This window comes from Sphaeramia orbicularis, chromosome 21 (genome assembly GCF_902148855.1).
Source record: "Sphaeramia orbicularis chromosome 21, fSphaOr1.1, whole genome shotgun sequence".
Lineage (NCBI taxonomy): Eukaryota > Metazoa > Chordata > Actinopteri > Kurtiformes > Apogonidae > Sphaeramia > Sphaeramia orbicularis.
The window spans coordinates 39,133,925-39,153,445 of NC_043977.1; the positions used below are offsets into that span (position 1 = coordinate 39,133,925).

Consider the following 19,521-nt stretch of genomic DNA (forward strand, 5'->3'; position numbering starts at 1 on the left):
TTATCTCATTTGATCTTATCTTAAATGTTATCTGGTTATTCACTGCAGACCTAGGTTATATGTTTATATGTGGTTATTTGCTTCTGAGCTGGTTTATGTGTTTCTATCTGGTTTAGTATTTTTGAGCTGGTTTATATGTGTTTCTATCTGGTTTAGTGCTGGCTGCTTCATGTGTCACATGACACATCAGTTGTTGTGCTGCTGAAATGTTATTACCAGTAGGGACAAATAATACTGAAATCATAATTATTGTTAAAATATTGTTGAGCAAGTGTAACTTTAGTGCAGAACTAGATATTTGATGTCCTATAAAATTCCTGAATAACTTTAACAACACAGTTTAATTTTCAGAATTATATGCTTTAGTGGACACTGCCTGAAAGCCTAAAGCCAAAAAACGGCTTACCTGCATGAATATGCACCAGTGTTTCATCTACTAATTGGTATGACTGAGTCCTGGTACTTAGCTCACAAAAAAAGACTGAGTAGTCCATATTTTTTGTTGAGTTTCAATGATAAAAATGCAAAATGTAGAGAATAATGTAATAATAAATGGTGATAAATAATGAGGGAAAGGTTAAATGTAGAAGAAAATCTCAAGTCGCCACAAAAAGAGTTCTCGGTTTTAAGGGTTAAACAACTAAATGCATCTTCATCTTCATATCTCAGTTGTCATATCCTATCAGTGCATTTCATTTTCTTATCTGCTTTATCTTCCTGTTGTCATTCCAAAAGATAGTGGTAGAATAAGGGGCAAATCACTTTCAACTTGCTGAAAAGTTTAAATCTGTGATGTAGATTCAATAGTTTTTATTGTGACCCAATACTTTGATAAAGACTGAGCTGAAGTGCTACATAGAGGTGGTTTTAGTAAAAGGATGTCTTATCCTAACTCTGAACTCTTTGTCTCTCCTTTGTGCAGACGTACAACTTCCTCTTAGCCGGACGCCTGAAGGATGGAGACTCTTCTGAGGAGATGTCAGATCAGAAGCCAGATCGTCAGGGAATGTATAGCGGAGTTCCTTGGGCTCTACATCGCAGTTGTAAGTGTCTTGTTTAGTTAAATATAAGATGCTCTTGAGTTCAACAGGAGTTTCATGTCTATCTTTGTGCAGTGTGTGAACATGTGTCTGCAGAACTGTCACTGCAGGGCCAGATCAAGCCAGAGTGAACATCAGTGTCAAAAATTAGACATTCACTGATCATTTCTCAAATTGTTAGTTTTTTTACCTTAAGAACTGTATTTTATGGAACTGTTTCCAAAATTTCAGTATCACTTGTAGACAAAAAGATATAACTGATTATGTAAAGTTATACTTCTGACATACATGTACATGCACTTTTAACTTTAATAATGATATTTTTTTCTTGCTTGTGTAAGTGATATTTTAAGACTGTGAATCTGTAGGAAGTAATTATTTAACAGTAATAGAATATAGAAAAGTTATGTACAATCCAATTATTTGTCAAATATGCTCTGCTTTTAGCTGTATATATCACTTCAGTTGGAATATATATGTTAAATAAAAGTTTATTAGCATATTTGTAGTGTTTTACTTCCAGCAAAGTCTTTTATTCTGATACTAACAAAGGTACAAACTGCTATCCTTGTGTCACAACATATTAGTGTTCATAAAAAACATATCATTTAAACATTTTTATCCAAAATTGATCACAATTGTACTTTAACATCATAGCTAAAACCCTGTGTTTCATTTATTTCTTAGGAGAACAGCATGTTTTGTGCATTTGCTTAAAGTGAAAAAAAAGATGTTCATTTTGAGTCCCTGTGTCACACAACAGTAATTTAAGCACATCACCTGATATGATTAAATCCAACAAGCATTCAAGTTTATAGAGCTTGGAACTGGGAAATCTACATAAAAAATATGATACAGTCAAAATACTCACTTGCTTAATGTTTCACATTTTCAAGGTTTTTTTGCAGACTTATTCTTAACTGTTGTTTTTTCTTTTCATGCATTTGCAGTTAATCGGATCTGGCGCGGCGGCCCAGGTTGTCACCTCCCGGGGCACCCATGGTGACTACCTCACTATCCAACTTGGTTCAGCCCTGGGAGCAGTATTCGGGATTTTTGTAGCTCGAGGAGTTTCAGGTAAGCAGTGAGTCGATGCTTGTATAGATAAGATATTGTTTTCCTCACAGGACTCATGATGTTTGTTTCTTCTCAGGTGCTCATCTAAATCCCGTGTACTCCTTGAGCCTGTGTGTGTTGGGCCGCCACCCGTGGAAGAAGCTGCCGTTGTATTCCCTTTCGCACCTGGTCGGAGCGTTTCTGGGGGCAGCGACAGTTTATCTCCAGTACTACGGTAAGATATCTACAGTTTTTATTTTAATTTTGATCTTATCCTTTAATGAATGCTTTTTGCATGTTTGTCTTTTATAATTTTTTTTTACTGTATTGCCATCACTAAACTTAACAGCATTCTAAAACCACAATAGGCAAAGAAAAGTAAAAGAAAAGAAAGACACAAACAAAACAAAATCATGTGTTTTGCATGAAAAATTCACACCCTCATTGGACTCTAGATTTTGATGTTTAATCTGAATATTTTCCCAGAATGCCCTAAATGTGTTCTGTCTCTATGTTGGTACAGATGCCATCCAGACATTCAGTGGAGGTGAACTGTTGGTGGCAGGCCCCAATGCCACCGCGGGTATCTTCTGCTCGTACCCAGCAGACCACCTCAGCTTTTGGGGAGGCCTCGTGGATCAGGTAAGAATCTGTCACTCACATCTGCTTGTCCTACATTTTAACTGAGGCTTTATCTGGAGTCTGTGCAGCACATCATGAAAATGTTAGACTCTGCAGTGACCATAAAGGGGCTTTATGTAGTATTTCCACTTTCAAATATTAAAAAATGACTCAAAACTGTTATTGGAATGTTTAAAATAAAGAGCTGTGAAGTTCTGTCAAAGATGCCAATGTCTTGAATGGTCGAGAGATGAACTGAATTTATTTTACATGGATGTGACTATAAGAGGGAGTAATGAGTCACATAAATGAATGATATGCACAGCTTTCTGACATGTTGATATAGAAATTGAATATATTTAAAAAATGGAGCCTAAGGGTTAATACTACATAGAACCCCTTTACATAAATGTTAAGTATTTTTGTGTGAAGAACTTTAGTTACAATCAAACTGAAACTTCTTTTACCTCCTAAATCCAGGTGGTTGCCACTGCACTTTTCCTGCTCTGCTGCGTGGCTCTTGAGGATCAGCGAAACGGACCCCTCCCTGATGGTCTCCATCCAGTCCTGGTGGGGGCGCTGATTCTTACCATGGGAGTCTCCATGGGCTCAAACTGCGGCTTCCCCCTCAACCCAGCCAGGGATCTGGGGCCCCGGCTGTTCACCTTCGTCGCTGGCTGGGGGGAAGAAGTGTTCAAGTAAGTAGATAATTAATTTTAGACTGAAGTGTGGAACATGTACATGGTAAAAGTGTGGAACATGTGGAACCTTATAATCAAACTGCTGTCTTTGCAGGGCTGGAGGTGGTTGGTGGTGGGTCCCCATAGTGGCCCCCTTTGTGGGCGGGCTGCTAGGAACCCTGACCTATGAGCTTCTGATTGAAGCGCACCATCAGACCACGCCGCAGAGTCCACAACAGGAGCAGGAGGCAGTGGAACTGGAGGAGGTGGTGGTGGACTCTGGAAACAACAGGTAAGGAACCCATTACATAATGGACTAAAGACACTTAATACTATGTAGTCTGAAAGCACTGGAGTCATGTGACCGTCTCCAACTGAACATGTAGAATGATTATAATTGTACATTGAATTTATATAGGTCTCATGTTTTGATGAATATTAATTAGATATGCATTGATTGTGAAATTTAGATCTGATAACATGTTTAAAACCTGACGTGTCATCAGCGACACACTCTGCACATATGCAGTTTGGATGGCTGTAATTCTTTCACAGTTTGTACAATTGGAAAAATTCCAACAGTTTCTAAAACCTGAGACGTTTTATTGGGTCATTACAGTAATTTCACTCATGCCTGTACTAGAAGCTGGAGAAGAAGCCAGTTTAGCAATATTGTAACATGCAGTAAATTGTAAATGATTGCTAGATTTTCAAAGATCTGAAAAAAAAAAAAGTTCTCTGGAAAAATGGGTAAACAGACTCACTCACAGTATATTTTCTAACCTTCTTACAGTCAAAAGAAGAAAAAAAGTCCAGGAGGACCATTTTAGGTTCAGGGTTTAAAGGGTTAAATAACACTTATAGCAGGACTAAAACTTATGAAATACTGATGTAAACCTTGTCATATTATTTAAACAAAGTCAAAATAAGATTGATATTGAAGAAAAACTGAGGTATATGTAGAAGAATTAATTAGTTTTATATGACAATGAAACAATAACCAAAGCAAAACTCATCCAAAGTTACTCAAATTGTCTAAAATATACTCAAAACAGAAGTAAAACTGATTAAACAAAAGAGATTTATTAAATAATCAGACAAGTTTTAGGTAAAACTACGACTGATATTAAGAAAAACTGAAGTGAAATTGTCAATTCATCTAAATAACACTTAAAGCAGGAGTAAAAGTAATGAAAACCTGATGTAAACAATGTCAGATTATTTTAAAAACTCAAACTAAGACTGATATTTAAGAAAATCTGAGTTAGTCTATATTTAAAAGAATAATTAGTTTTACATGAAACTGAGACCAACACCAAAGCAAAACTCATCCAAAATCAGACTAATACTGATTTTAAAAAAAAACAAAAAAACAAAAAAAAAACCCTGAAGTAAAACTAGCCAGTTCATTTAAATAACACTTATAGCAGGACTAAAACTAATGAAATACTGATGTAAACCTTGTCATATTATTAAAAAAAACCCGGAGGTATATGTAGAAGAATTAGTAGTTTTACATGTCACTGACACAAAAACCAAAGCAAAACTCATCCAAAATCACTGAAATCATCTAAATAATAGTCAATAGAGGAGTAGAACTGATAAAAATAGAGATTTATTAGACAATCTGAAAAGTTTTAGATAAAGCTAATAAAACATATATTTAAGAAAAACTGAGGTATATTTGGAAGAATTAATTAATTTTAAATGAAACTGAGACCAAACCAAAACTCATCCAAAATTATTGACCCTGTTTTCAACAGCTCAAACCAAACACATCACCCTGCCCTGAAACAAACCACGTCCAAATCACATGAGTTTAAAAGCAGAGTTAGTAATTTTCTTAAAAAAGTTTGAGAAGGTTCAATACTAACTTTATTTCCATGTTTTACAGTGAAGTTGAGCTGGAGTTCCCAGAGCAGAGCGGCGGCCCCCTGCCCTCCAACCAGTGGAGGAGCCGAAGTGAAGGAGACGTCTGTGAGGGACCATGGACACAGACCAGGACCAGGACCAGCTCCGGTTTCCCTTCTTCTTTTTCATTGTTTTAGACTGCAGGACCTGTGCGTCTGGCCGGGCCTGCACCAGGATGTCCCCTTTTTTACAGTTGAAGATGTTGTTCTTTTCTGGTTGAATTTACAGTTTATAATGTTATTGTTGTTGTAGTTATGGCCCCTGGTAGCGTCTTGCGCTGGGGGTCATCTTAATCATATGTAAATAGTTCGTTTGTTAGGATGTCGACACCGGGCCACTGTTGTTGTGCATTTTGCATGTTTATTTATTTATTTCTTGGGGCCCATTAGTGTCGTGTTAGAGTCCTTCATATGGTTAATGTTGAATTGTAATGATGATTGTTTTGATGTATTGATAATTTGCTGTGTCTCTTATCGCACCCCCCCACCCCTCTGTCTCTCTCTCTGTCTCTCTCTCTCTCTCTCTCCCTCTCTCTCTCTCTCTCTCTCTCTCTCTCTCTCTCTCTCTCTCTCTCTCTCTCTCTTTCTCTCTCTCTGTCTCTTTCTCTCTCTCTCTCTCTTAAATTGGCTTTAGACACTAATTGGCACTTTGAATTGGACTTCATATTTTGATTATTATTTTGCTCAATTATTTATTATATACATATTTCTCTAGATGTATTTAATTGCTTAACTTAACATTCAGTGCTTACATAAAGACCCTAACAACCAATTTAAGTTAAAACCATCCACTGATCTACACTGTTTAATACCTGTTCATCCACTAATTCTATCAATACATGTCATTAATTAGCAGATTAAAATTAGCACAGGCAAAATACATGGACAGGTACTCCCAGCACCTCACTGATAAAATAGACTAAAAATAAAAGATAAAAAGCAGATTAAAATAAATAAGTTTATCAAATATCACAAAAAATTCTAATATATAAAACCTATTAGCCTGGTAAAGACATCATAATATAATGATAAAATATAATACAAGAGACAATAGATAAATGAATAATAAATAAGTTAAGACCAGGTTAAAATAATCCATAACTAAAGAATTAAAACAAAGTGAGGTGCCATCAGATGTGACCCATTTGGACATTCAATGGATTCATAGTTAATGTGGAAACACCGTCATCTTCTAAAACATTTATTCACCAGTAAAACCCATGGAGTTGGATCAATGTCAGTGGATGGACACACTTTTATAGTTTATAATACATTTAGTTGAAAAAGTCATTTGTTTTAAAGTTTTCTCTCTTTCTGATATAATAACCCTCAACTTTACTCTGAGCTTTTAAGAACATCTACATGTTCTATTAGTTAAATAGAGAAAAATATCAGATTTTCGCAGAAAAAGGCCAAAATACATAGGATAATAATTAATGATTATATTTAGAATAATATAAATAAAAATAGAATAATAATATGATAAATTACTTATGAAAGTTTAAATAGTGAGAAAACTTCATTTGGAAACTGTAATCATAATAATAATAATAATAATAATAAAAGTAATAAAAGTAATAATAATAAGAATTAAAGTATCACTGGGTCTTTATGGATTAAAAATTATCATTCAAATGTATCGTTAATAAATAAATAAATCAGTTAAATGTACAACATTTGTCTTGTGTGGTTTCTTTTAAGTGTCTCTTTTTCATTGGTTCTAGTGTGTTTTGCCCTTTTTAACTGAGCAGACCTCCATGCATGGGTGTCCAACCTATCCGACCTCCTTAGCTCATGTGAACTGGTCTTGGAGACTAGACTCATTTTAGTTCCAGAGATGAGATGGAACGCCCTCGAGGCCAAGCACGCAGAGCAGGTCCTCCTGATCCTGGAACCACTGCATGAGCATTAGTTTGTTGAGTCCTGCAGCCTTTGCAGCTGACAGGACTTCAGGTTTCTGCATCCCAAACCCAGGTTGAATACCCTGCACAACCAGCCCCTAATCTGGTTCTGTGATGCATACGGAAGGTCAGCTGCATGTAAGATATGCTCAAACACATTCATATATTATCAAATGAATGTATTTTAATCAATGAAACCATCAAAATATTTGCTAAAACACAAGTCTGAGGTTTAGTCATTTTAGCTGAAATGTATGGCTCAGTTTTTCTGAAAACATGAAGGTAAAATGAGCCACCATCAAAAAGGATTTTTTCATTTAAAAAAAACAACTTCGATGAGCAAAAATTTTACATTTTATTTTATGAAGGCAATCACAACACACATGGTGCATTTTTTATATATATATGTAGATGTACACCTGTTTTCTATTTCTCCCCCATATCACTTTAAAGTCAGATTTGTCTGCCAGGCCACTTTCCTCACAGTTCTCCTCAGCAGGCTGAATGTGAGTGCATTGATACACCCACCACAGCAAACACACACCAATCAAATCAACTTTTTTTTTTTTCAAGTACAGATGCAGCAATTTGAAAGAATTTACATTCACTGACTCTTAAAATTTTAAGAGTCAGGAGGCTCAAACCTTAAATGGCTCATTTTATCTGATATCACCCTTTATATGCCAAAATAAACCAATATATATGAGGCAACACTATCATATACATTCAAAACATCAGCTAACCAACATTTTTGTCATTTGTTTTCCACTTCATCTTATTGAAGTAGGTAAGACTTAGTGCAATTAATGAGGCAGATAAAAAAAATGTGGACTGGTGTAATAGACTGAGTATGAAAAAGATTGAAAGAAAAAGCGACAACAACAGCAGTAAATAATAGACTGACAACTGACAAAACAATATTCCAACTTGAGCGTCAAACTCCACCCTTCATCTGTTTGGAAATCCTCAAATGTGAAAAGAAGTTGCATAACTTCAGCACATCTCCAATTAAAAAAATCATAAAATATGGCCGTATTTGAGGAAGCTGCTGTCTAAAGCGTATAGAATGCTGCTGACTGTAAAGGTGAAATACTTGGACAATGCTACAGGAAGGTGGGTTCACCTCTGTGAGTCATACAATAAGACTCTAAAATGTGTTCGCTTCACCAACCTGGATTAAAAAAGTTATTTTTTCCCACCTCATTTCACATCATTTAAATAAATGACTCAGCTCTATTAGAAACTTGGGATTTCATTAATCTAAAGCTCAGTGCAGGTTTTATTTATCAAAGCTCATCTGTTGAACATTTGAAAAATATTGAAGTCCTTCCCTACACATGAACTTGTATAATATCAATCCATTATCCTCCGCTTTATCTGGGGCCGGGTCGCGGGGGTAACAGTCTAAGCAGGGATGCCCAGACTTCCCTCTCCCCAGACACCTCCTCCAGCTCTTCCGGGGGGACCCCGAGGCGTTCCCAGGCCAGCCGAAAGACATAGTCTCTCTAGTGTGTCCTGGGTCTTCCCCAAGGTCTCCTCCCGGCAGGACATGCCCGGAACACCTCCCTGGGGTGGCGTCCAGGAGGCATCCGAAACAGATGCCTGAGCCACCTCAGCTGACCCCTCTGGATGTAGAGGAGCAGCGGCTCTACTCCGAGCTCCTCCCTGGTGACTGAGCTCCTCACCCTATCCCTAAGGGTGCGCCCAGCCACCCTGCGGAGGAAGCTCATTTCAACCGCTTGTATCCGGGATCTTGTCCTATCGATCATGACCCAGAGTTCATGGTGAGGGTAGGAACGTAGATTGACCGGTAAATCAACCCACTGCTTTCACTTCAGGTCAACTCCCACGCAGACAGAGGCGAAGAGACTCACCAGTAAAACCCATGGAGTTGGATCAGTGACAGTGGATGGAGACACTTGTTTTTATGTCGATAGTGATATAATTTGTTGAATGTCATTTTTTCCGATTTTGTTCGGATTTGTTCTAATACCCTTTGAATTTACTCTGAGCTTTTATGAACATGTACATCAGGAGTGTCAAACACGTTTTAGTTCAGGGGCCACATTCAGCCCAATATGATCTGCAGGCTGTTTGCTCTTTAGCCAAAAAAATTCCAGACTTTTTCCAAACTGCTATTTTTTTCCCTCCAAGACCTTGACTTCATGTACTTTAATTCTTCCGTGTCTACTTTTTTAGTTGAGAATGTACTTTGTGTTTAATAGAAAAGTTCATTTTAATAAATACATCAATGAATGAATGCATAATTAGCAGTAAATTCTGTTTTACTGACAGACCCATTTTCAAAACACATAAAAATCACAAAAGTGCATGAATATCACACAAACAAGTTTTACCAGAATCATTTCAGTACCGACCAGTTAAATCATATCAAGTGTTGTATATGCTTTCCTCATGTATTTCTTATCTTATAAGATTATGTGGCTTTAACCATACTCTAACAAGAAAAGCACTCGGAGAGCACAGACCTCCGCCAAGACAGATCTGCCCCCTGTGCGTGTTTATTTGTTTGTTTGTTAGCAAGATAACTCGGGGGGAGGCATCACCACCAAAATTTAATCATTTCTTCCTTGTGCCAATATCAACATTTCCTGAAAATTTCATGAAAATCCCTCCATAACTTTTTGAGTTATCTTGCTAACAAACACACAAACACACACGCACACAAAGCATAGTGATCACAATACCTCCTGCAGAGGTAAAAATTCAACTATGAGATCAACTTTTTTCCACACTTTATTAAGACTTCCACACAAAACTCCAGACTTTATAAGGTCTGGAAAACAGCGTTTCAAAATTCCAGACTTTTTAAGACTTTCAGGACCTTCACAAGCACCCTGGATCTGGTCTGGAACAGTAAAATAAGAAATAAAATAAGAACATAATAACCTATAAATAATGACAGCTCCAAACTTTTCTCTCTACATGTACAAACTATCCTTTAAAAAAGTGAATAACATGAACATCCTGAAATTTCTTCCGAAAAATAAGTACAATTTTAACAATATTATGCCTCACCTTATCATTTACAAATGTGTATTATAATTTACAGATGACAGTGGATCTACAAAGGCACAAAACATTTCATACCAGGGATAATATTGTTAAAAATGCACTTATTTTACTTAATACATTTCAGGTTGTAAATAGTAGTTCATGTTCTTCCCTTTGTTTGTGAAAGCATATTTTGAAAGTGTAAAAATGTTCATGTTATTTTAGTTTTTTACACAGATTAAAAACCACTGGTTTAGTGAGAGCAGAGCTGAGAGCAGGAGGAGGATTAGAGTGAACACTGAGTTGAAGGTAAGTAGCTATATTTAACTTATGTGAATGACCTTTTATTTGATGTTTGTGTTACCCACATGGTTACTAGACCCACTTATGTGATTTAAATGTAGTTTCATTTCTCGGCCACTAGGTGGTACACTAACTTTATGGTCATTACCATGATCACGCAGCGCGTGCACAATCTGAGCCGAGCCACTGACCAGAGTACCCACAGATGAACAAGCGGACGAGCCTTGGGGAGAAAATCCCATGTAGAAGCCGCAAAATTATTAGAAATTACTTTGAATCGCATAAGTACCCGGTCGCTTGCTTTTTAGGAACGAGATATGTGTGTTGTAGTGATGAGAGGAGCTGCTTCATCCTCTATCTGAACTCCGGTAAGCTACATGCTAGAGGCTAGGCCTCCAAGTTAGCTTGTTGATGTGAACTGTTATGAAAAAATATTTCATTGGGATGATTTCCTAAAACCAGTCGGAGTCACTGATGTGCTTGTTGGTGTTTGGGCTTACTGTGGTATTATCCGTATCATTGTATACTGTGTAAATTGAATGCTAAAAGATTGTTCACCGCGTTAGCCCAATGCTAATCGCCAGTGTCTTCCGCCACTACGTTAGCTCAGATATTAAATGTACCATTCAATAGGTGAGCTAACAAAGGTGCTAGCTTATCATTACTGTGTTTAGTGAGAGAGACAGAGATGGTACATGATGCACATATCTGTTAATATGGTGCTAGTTTGTGACAAAAATAAATAAAAAGTGTTCCGTGATGAATGTAATTTGCCAAATGTAATTTGTCTGATTGTCTTTAGAAAACAGTTGTTGGTTTAAAATAACAAAAGTAATAATTTAATACAGCTGATTTACAATGTAAGACTTGTTAAAAAAAAAGAGAGATGTAAGCTGTGGTTCTAAATATAAATGCCGTTGTGTAAACGATGAATATTGATTAAAAGAGCTAAATAGGGCTTATCCAGTTAAGTTACTTTATGTTAAAAAGGTGTAAACTTATGTAAATATCTGCGTCATGTTAAAATACTGTGAATGTATTTCAGTTCACTTACAATAATTGACATAAGGTGCACCCAGCAATTAGGTATATATTGAAGAATAAGAGTCGTGTGGAATAATGAGATGTGATATTAGTTGGGATGTTTTCTGCACTACATGTGTAGACTGGTTTTTCTGCTGGATAGAAATTGAGGCTGAACCCTGAGCACTTCAGTGGCGAGCCAGGAGAACAGAACAGGCTGGGCAGAAGCACGTTGTGGCCACATGTGGAATCCACCTCAAGAAGAACCTCTACTCACTCCACCCATGAACACAGATAAGAACACTCAAAACCTACCTGGGTAGTAGAACAAACATATACAGCTGTGGAAAAAATTAAGAGACCACTGCAGTTTCCTGTGAAATCAGCATGTTTGTGTGTATGACAGCCATTCCATTACTGTGTCTGTTGAATTCCAACATGAGTGCACCTTACTGGTCCATGTCTTATTTAAGAAGGAGAAGTATGAACAGCACTGTTGTGGCCATCACTGTCTTCTTTCAGTTGGCAAAAACAGCGTTATTAGTACCGCAAAAGTAATTGGAATCCAAAAATAGCTATTGAAAACTACTGGACTTCTGCTCTGACAATGTTCCCAAACTCTGAGGACTGGTTTTTCTATCAGGACAATGCTCCTGGCCTCAGCTAGGTCAATAAAGGTGTGGGTGGGACCACCAGATGAAGACCCTGTCATGGCCAGCCCAATCTCCAGACCTGAACCCACTGAAAATTTCTGGAGGAAGATGGATGGTCACAAGCCATGGAACATTGCCTGAGCAGAGTATGGAATGAATGAGTGAGTTACAGGGAGGAGTTTACAGCATGTGGATGGGATTTAAACATTAGTGATGCATGGTACCCACGGTACCAAATGCCACTGTTCCTATTATACTAGAAAACACACCTGGAGCAACTGAATGATGCTTTTTTTCTTGCTGGTGGTATAAAACACACACACTGCTACAGCTGTGCAGCGACATCAGTGCCGATCGGCTTGTATCTGTCCCACAGTTAGGTTTAGGGCTCTCGGACCTCTGTCCATTAGAACAATGACGTTGCTTCCGAGATGTAGAATGGAAAAAAAACATTTCAGCACCACTGATTTGTCGTTCCTTTCTGTTTAACCTGGTGTTTGGCTGTATTTTGTAATGAAGGAGTTGGATATTGACGACCTGAGCACCAATCAGGTGATCTGTTGCACAGCTGTAGCAGTAAAAAAAGCATCATTCAGTTGCTCCGGTTGTGTTTTCTAGTATTGTAGGAACCGTGACGTTTTGGTACCACGGGTACCATGCATCACTAATGTTTGAATCCCATCCCCGTGTTGTAAACTCCTCCCTGTAACTCACTCACTCATTCCGTACTCTGCTCAGGCTGTGAATGTACAGGCTGTAGCTGACGCTATTTAGTGTAATTCATTATTTATGAGATACATTTCAATTTCAGAGAGCAATAGACTATCAACGTACCTCCCGGTAACATAACACAACAGAGAAGTGGGTTTAACATGGAAGCTGTAGCCGGCGCTGGAGCCAGGTCAAACCCACCAATAGAAACTCTTCTGTCATCCATCAGCGTAGGCCCCACCCATTAAGTGCAGTTTAATTCACAAGCAAAACTTTTGAAGTTGCAAACAAAGAGGAGTGATTTTAAAGCAAAAGTTTTTAACTCAAAAGCAAAGAGGACTGATTTAGAAGAAAAAAACATGTTTGTTTTGATTGCCACTTACTGTCTTTTGCTCACAAATCTCTTTTTTGGTTGCAAATGTATTCTTTTTAATTGCAAATCCATTCTTTTTGATTGATGAATAAAGAAATGAATGTCTCTCTATATGTCGGTAGTTCAGTGAATAAAACAAAAAATATTCATTTTACTCAAACACATACTTATAAATGGTAAAATCAGAGAAAAGGATCATTTTGCAATAAAGAAATGAATGTCTCTCTATATGTCGGTAGTTCAGTGAATAAAACAAAAATATTCATTTTACTCAAACACATACTTATAAATGGTAAAATCAGAGAAAAGGATCATTTTGCAGCGGTCTCTTATTTTTTTTCCAGAGCTGTTTACACACACACACACACAACACAGGACTGACCTGCATCTTCTGACACTGAAGAAAGGACACTTTGATTTAACTTTTTATTCATCTTTATTTGTATTTGAAATGGCTCTGTTTTTTTTTTTTTTTTTTTTTTTTTCCTTAATTCCATGCACTGCAAAATAATGATTGCTTTGGGAGACAATAATTGATCACTGTTCAACTTCCAGTCAGAGTCCAACTTTATGAACTGAGGGGAATTGTGGTTTGCTTTCTTCCATTAAGGTTGAAGGTGCTACATTCAGTGTTTAGTAATGTTCACCTTCTTTCTCCTTTAATTATGAGTTCATGTCATATTGCCTAGCTAAGTTGTCTGAGAAGATCTCTAGCTCACAGGGTTGAATTCTATGTATGTTGAATGTTATTTCATCCTTTTACATTTTCCAACTGAAAAACTTCAAACTATCAACAATTCTACATTTAGATATTACAAAATGTCACCTGTACTGTACATGATGATTTTAATATCTATTATGGCTCTTTTGAGACAATCACTACAAGGTCTGTTATTTCTGTATGAGTTTTAACTAACAGGTTAACTCAACTGGTATCAGGTCATATTCTGGAGGTCGTTATATTACATATTAAGGGATAGTACTGCCTTTGATCATTGTCTCAAGTTCCACCCACCAGCGGTAAATCAGACTAGATTTAATTACCGCTGTCGCACTGTGGAGGGGGGAGGGAGAGAGGCACAGCTTACAGGGGACCTAATATGCTTTCCAGACATAAATATGTTTCAAATGGTGTATACTTGTTCTACAGGACATAGGTGTCATATAGGCATGTGTGAAGCCCAGCGTTTCAGAGCCAAACAGGAAAGACAGAATGGAGGAGTGCACAGACAGCTCATAGGTGATAGTTATGGAGTTTTTTTTTTTTTTATCAGAACTTTCAATAGTGTCCCACTGTGGTCCAATATTATATTAAAAGCCCCTGAAATGAGCATATTAGGGCCCCTAGCAGATAACAAATCATTTCTTTTCGAGGACGAATGTTGGTCTCAGATTAATTGTGGCAGCCATATTGGTTTGTCTGAATGTAAAGGTAAGCTTCATCTGTACTGGGAAGAAGATCAGCTGCCTCGGGGGCTCAGTTATCAAGATATTAAGATATGGAAAAATAAATAGTTGATAATCATCTGATGTCATTCTATATTTTGGTTTATTTTATTAAGCTACATAACTGCATTGATTTTTATTATAGCTACAGTACAGACTGAATAGCCTAGTGTTGAATCTAAATACAATACAGATGGATAACATTTGTCTTCCAACTTTTTCAGGTGCTGTTCTCAAAAGCTTTAAGGAAGGAACTGAGGATGTGGTCCATGGACACGCTGGAGAGCACCTCAAGCATGCTCCCTCAAGAGTGGACGGGCACAAATACTAAAGACCGGTCTCGACTTCCTTCTACTGTTACTGTTACCCTGAAATAAATTCCTTTTTTTCAACATGACAAATAGACTATGCTTCTGTTTATTACAAATCATAGACTGATCCTAAACTTTTCAGTATTATTCAGTATTATCTACTGTCACTGAGTGTATATTCTACATCCAGTTGTATTTCAGTAACATGTCTAAATAATGCTCTTCTTTTAAAGGAATAATGTAAATGTCAAACTATGATTATTGTGATTACAGCATGACGTCTGTGTAAGGTTAAAATATGGTTCAAAAATGGTGTGGACATCCTCTCAATGTCTTAATTTGAACATTTATATTTACAAGATTATTAAAAACTTTGACCAAAGGAATATGTATGAAAATGTTTAACACAGCATTCAAAATACATTTTAATGATGTTATTGTTGGCTGTCACAGTGCAAGACAATTATTAAAATGTATTTGGAATGCTGTATTCAATATTTTCATACATATTAATTAGGTCAATTAATTTGGTCTCATTTTAAATAACCTTGTGTATATTAATGATGTTCAAATTTGGTCCATATAAGATATCGAGAGGACGTCCACACTGACCATTTTTGAGCCATATTTTAACATTACACACATGTCCTGTCTGATGTGCAGAATTCTGCTCCCTGCTGAAAACTGAATCCCCAGCCCCAGGTGATGTAGTTTTCGGCAGTAACTTATGTTTTTGTTTGTTTGTTTGTTTTGTTTTTTGCTAGATATTTTGTGTATGGAGTATCTCAGGTTAAACTTTTTAAAGTTGTATATACCTTCCAGTTTGCACATTCTTTAATATTAAACATACAGCAATGCCCGAGTTTTAGGTCATTAATAATGCTGCGTTCCAGGCCGTTTTTTGAGCCCGTAAGTCACGACTTCAAACCACGACTCACGACTTTGTAGTGTTCCAGGCAAGTCACACCAAACTGCCCGAGTGCAAGGAAGTGTGGTAGCTAGATGTAAACAAACCAGCATGTCGGACCGTATGTTATGTTCATTTATAATCATTTCTATCGCCAAAGGTGCTTGCTCCTTGGTTATTTGAGGGAAACAGTAGTAAAAACGGTGCATAAGGCAAGAGAAGCTGTTTAAATGTATTCTTGCACTCAGTGGACTGTGAAGTAGCTAATGCTAGAGTAGCTGCTGATTATGCAGAACATTTGCAGATCAATAACGTTAGAGCAATACCTTGTTTTAATAAACAATCTGCATAAACACCGCATCCACGGGGGCTGCCATTGCTACGTGACGTCAGAACTCGTAACTGGGAGTACATCGATCTAGTATGAGTTCAAATTTCATATACATATAAACAAATATACTAAAACACACCCAAATTTTTAAAATGTCCTATTGCAATTTGAAAATTATATTAAATCTTTAGAATTTATTTATAATTAAAAAAAAAGCTCCAACATCTTGGCTATTTATAAACAGTTCTTTAATATTGACTGAACTCTCTATTGCACTTTTTATTTACATTTGTCAGATTTGTTAATTTATTTATTTACTTGTTTATACTATTATTTGTATATTATGCTTTGTATCTTTAAATCTATGCATTATTTTCTTAAACTTATATGTTAAAATGGTTTTTCCCTTTTGACATCTTGTTGTTTGCTTAAATGTTTGTAATGTATACTAAAAATTTTTCAATAAAATTGGAAAAAAAAAAAAAAAATTCTACAACCCTGAATAACAATAAATAATTGCAACATTACAAAAAAAAAAAAAAAGATCTAGTATGAGTTCATGGGTGGGAAGTCACCGGTTTGAGTGCCATTCCAGTGCATTTTCACCGGTAGAAGGTTGGAAAAACACGAGTTACAGGTGGCCTGGAACGCAGCATAAGCTGCAGACAGGACAAAAAAATAGCGGAAGCCAATGTTTGGAGGACAGTAACAGGACTGTGTTTATGAAAGCATCGGCCAAAAACAGGGTCAGTGAGACTGGCGCATGCGCAGTACAAAACAGCCGCTTCCAATAGTTTGGAACTGATTATATTTAAAAAGGAAATACCACCAGGAAAACTATGGACAAAATGAAGACTCTACATTGGAATTCTACTGTCGCCAGGTTACGGACTGAGTATATACAGACTGGGCCGCTATTAACCGTCGTTTTTCGAACTTGTATTGAGAGAAAAAGCAGGTATCTGATCCACGCGACAGATATTTAAGATAAAAACATCGAAGCTAGGAGCGACCACGGAGAGAAAGAAGAAGAAGAAGAGAAAAAAGAAGAAGAGGAAGAAGAAATCACCTGTTGGACATCACATCAACCTACGGACCACCGAGAAGGACCAGGACTAGGACCACCGGAAGACACCGGCTAGGCGCTTTAGCATCAGCAGAAGGTAAGAATCCTTTTAAACTTGTCATTTCATGTAAATAACACTTAGAGCAGGACTAAAACATGAAAACTAATGTAAACCTTGTCAGATTATTGAATTACTGAAGTCCTATCATGCAGGTTAAGCCGTTTCTGTGGTTTTAGGCTTTCAGGCAGTAAGTATCATTTTGAAAACTGCACCTTGTTATTACAGTTAATCAGAAATTTTCAAGGACAACCAAAACAGTGGTGCTGCTAAGTCATGTGAACAGCTGATGGCATGTACCAGCTCCATGGAATACAGTCTGAATACAGTATTAGTATAAACAGGGCCAGTCCGGGCCATAGGCCATATAGGCGGCCGTTGTGCTGAATTCTGCTCCCTGCTGAAAACTGCATCCCCAGCCGCAGGTGATGTAGTTTTCAGCAGTATCTGTTTATATTGTTCTATATTTTGTGTGTTGTGTATCTAAGATTTAACTTTAGAAAGTTTTATATACCTTACAGTTTGTACACTCTTTAATATTAAACAAAAAAAACATAACTGCAATATCTTACAAAATTATTCATTAATTAATTGCTACACAGGTATGATGGTGTTAAAAGGTTGAATAATTCACAGTTAATTTCATACCCTACAGTCAGAAAGGAGAAAAAGTTGTGACAAGATGAATTCGGTGCACTATGTCCTCTTCATGGCTGACTTGGGGGGAGCAGTTTTCAGCAGGGAGTAGAATTCGGCACAACAGCCTTATCCTCTAGAAGGGAAGAAAAAAAGAAAAAGGAAAGTACTAATTTCTCATGTTCTGTCTTAACAATAAAGAAATGAGTAAATTAAAACAACTGACAAACATCTGCTGAGCTTGAACTGGTTTATAAAATGTAAAATTGCTGTTGTAAGATTGCAACGTATGATAAGAAATGATTGTATCCTATCTTATCTCATTTGATCTTATCTTAAATGTTATCTGGTTATTCGCTGCAGACCTAGGTTATATGTTTGTATGTGGTTATTTGCTTCTGAGCTGGTTTATATGTGTTTCTATTTGGTTTAGTGCTGGCTGCTTCATGTATCTCGTGTCACATAACACATCAGTTGTTGTGCTGCTGAAATGTTGTTACCAGTAGGGACAAATAATACTGAAATCATAATTATTGTTAAAATATTGCTGCATATATTCGCTGCAGACCTAGGTTATATGTTTATATGTGGTTATTTGCTTCTGAGATGGTTTAACTGTGTTTCTGTCTGGTTTACTTTTGTTACGCTGGTTTATATGTGTCTCTGTCTGGTTTTGTGCTGGCTTTTTCCTGCATCTCATGTCACATAACACATCAGTTGTTGTGCTGCTGAAATGTTGTTACCAGTAGGGACAAATAATACTGAAATCATAATTATTGTTAAAATATTGTTGCGCAAGTGTAACTTTAGTGCACAGCTCGATATTTGATGTCCTATAAAATTCCTGAATAACTTTTACAACAAAGTTTAATTTTCAAAATTATATGCTTTAGTTGAAACTGCCTGAAAGCCTTAAGGCCAAAAAATGGCTTACCTGCATGAATATGCACCAGTGTTTCATCTACTAATTGGTATGACTGAGTCCTGGTACTCACCTCACAAAAAAAGACTGAATAGTCCTGATTTTTTGTTGAGTTTCAATGATAAAAATGCAAAATGTAGAGAATAATGTAATAATAAATGGTGATTAAATAACCAGGGAAAGGTTAAATGTAGAAGAAAATCTCAAGTCGCCACAAAAAGAGTTCTCGAGTTTTAAGGGTTAAACAACTAAATGTATTTCCATCTTCATATCTCAGTTGTCATATCCTATCAGTGCATTTCATGTTCTTATCTGCTTTATCTTCCTGTTGTCATTCCAAAAGATAGTGGTAGAATAAGGGGCAAATCACTGCCAACTTGCGGAAAAGTTTAAATCTGTGATGTAGATTCAATAGTTTTTATTGTGACCCAATACTTTGATAAAGACTGAGCTGAAGTGCTACATAGAGGTGGTTTTAGTAAAAGAATGTCTTATCCTAACTCTGAACTCTTTGTCTCTCCTTTGTGCAGACGTACAACTTCCTCTTAGCCGGACGCC

At 36.8% G+C, this 19,521-nt stretch overlaps 1 protein-coding gene across 1 annotated transcript; it reads left to right on the forward strand.

Moving 5' to 3' along the window:
* The first annotated feature begins 956 nt into the window (after positions 1-956).
* Positions 957-19,512, forward strand: LOC115412020 (aquaporin-10-like). The gene is made up of 7 exons (XM_030124320.1): positions 957-1,043; positions 1,991-2,117; positions 2,194-2,331; positions 2,620-2,738; positions 3,198-3,415; positions 3,513-3,689; positions 19,494-19,512. The coding sequence occupies exons 1-7, from the start codon at positions 957-959 to the stop codon at positions 19,510-19,512; spliced, it is 885 nt and encodes a 294-aa protein (XP_029980180.1).
* Positions 19,513-19,521: the final 9 nt, after the last annotated feature.

Excerpts from the sequence above, each read along its gene's own strand:
- LOC115412020 (XM_030124320.1), top strand. The coding sequence starts at position 957 with ATGGAGACTCTTCTGAGGAGATGTCAGATCAGAAGCCAGATCGTCAGG. Across the intron at positions 2,118-2,193 it reads TGTAGCTCGAGGAGTTTCAG|GTGCTCATCTAAATCCCGTG; the intron begins GTAAGCAGTGAG and ends GTTTCTTCTCAG. Across the intron at positions 2,332-2,619 it reads AGTTTATCTCCAGTACTACG|ATGCCATCCAGACATTCAGT; the intron begins GTAAGATATCTA and ends ATGTTGGTACAG.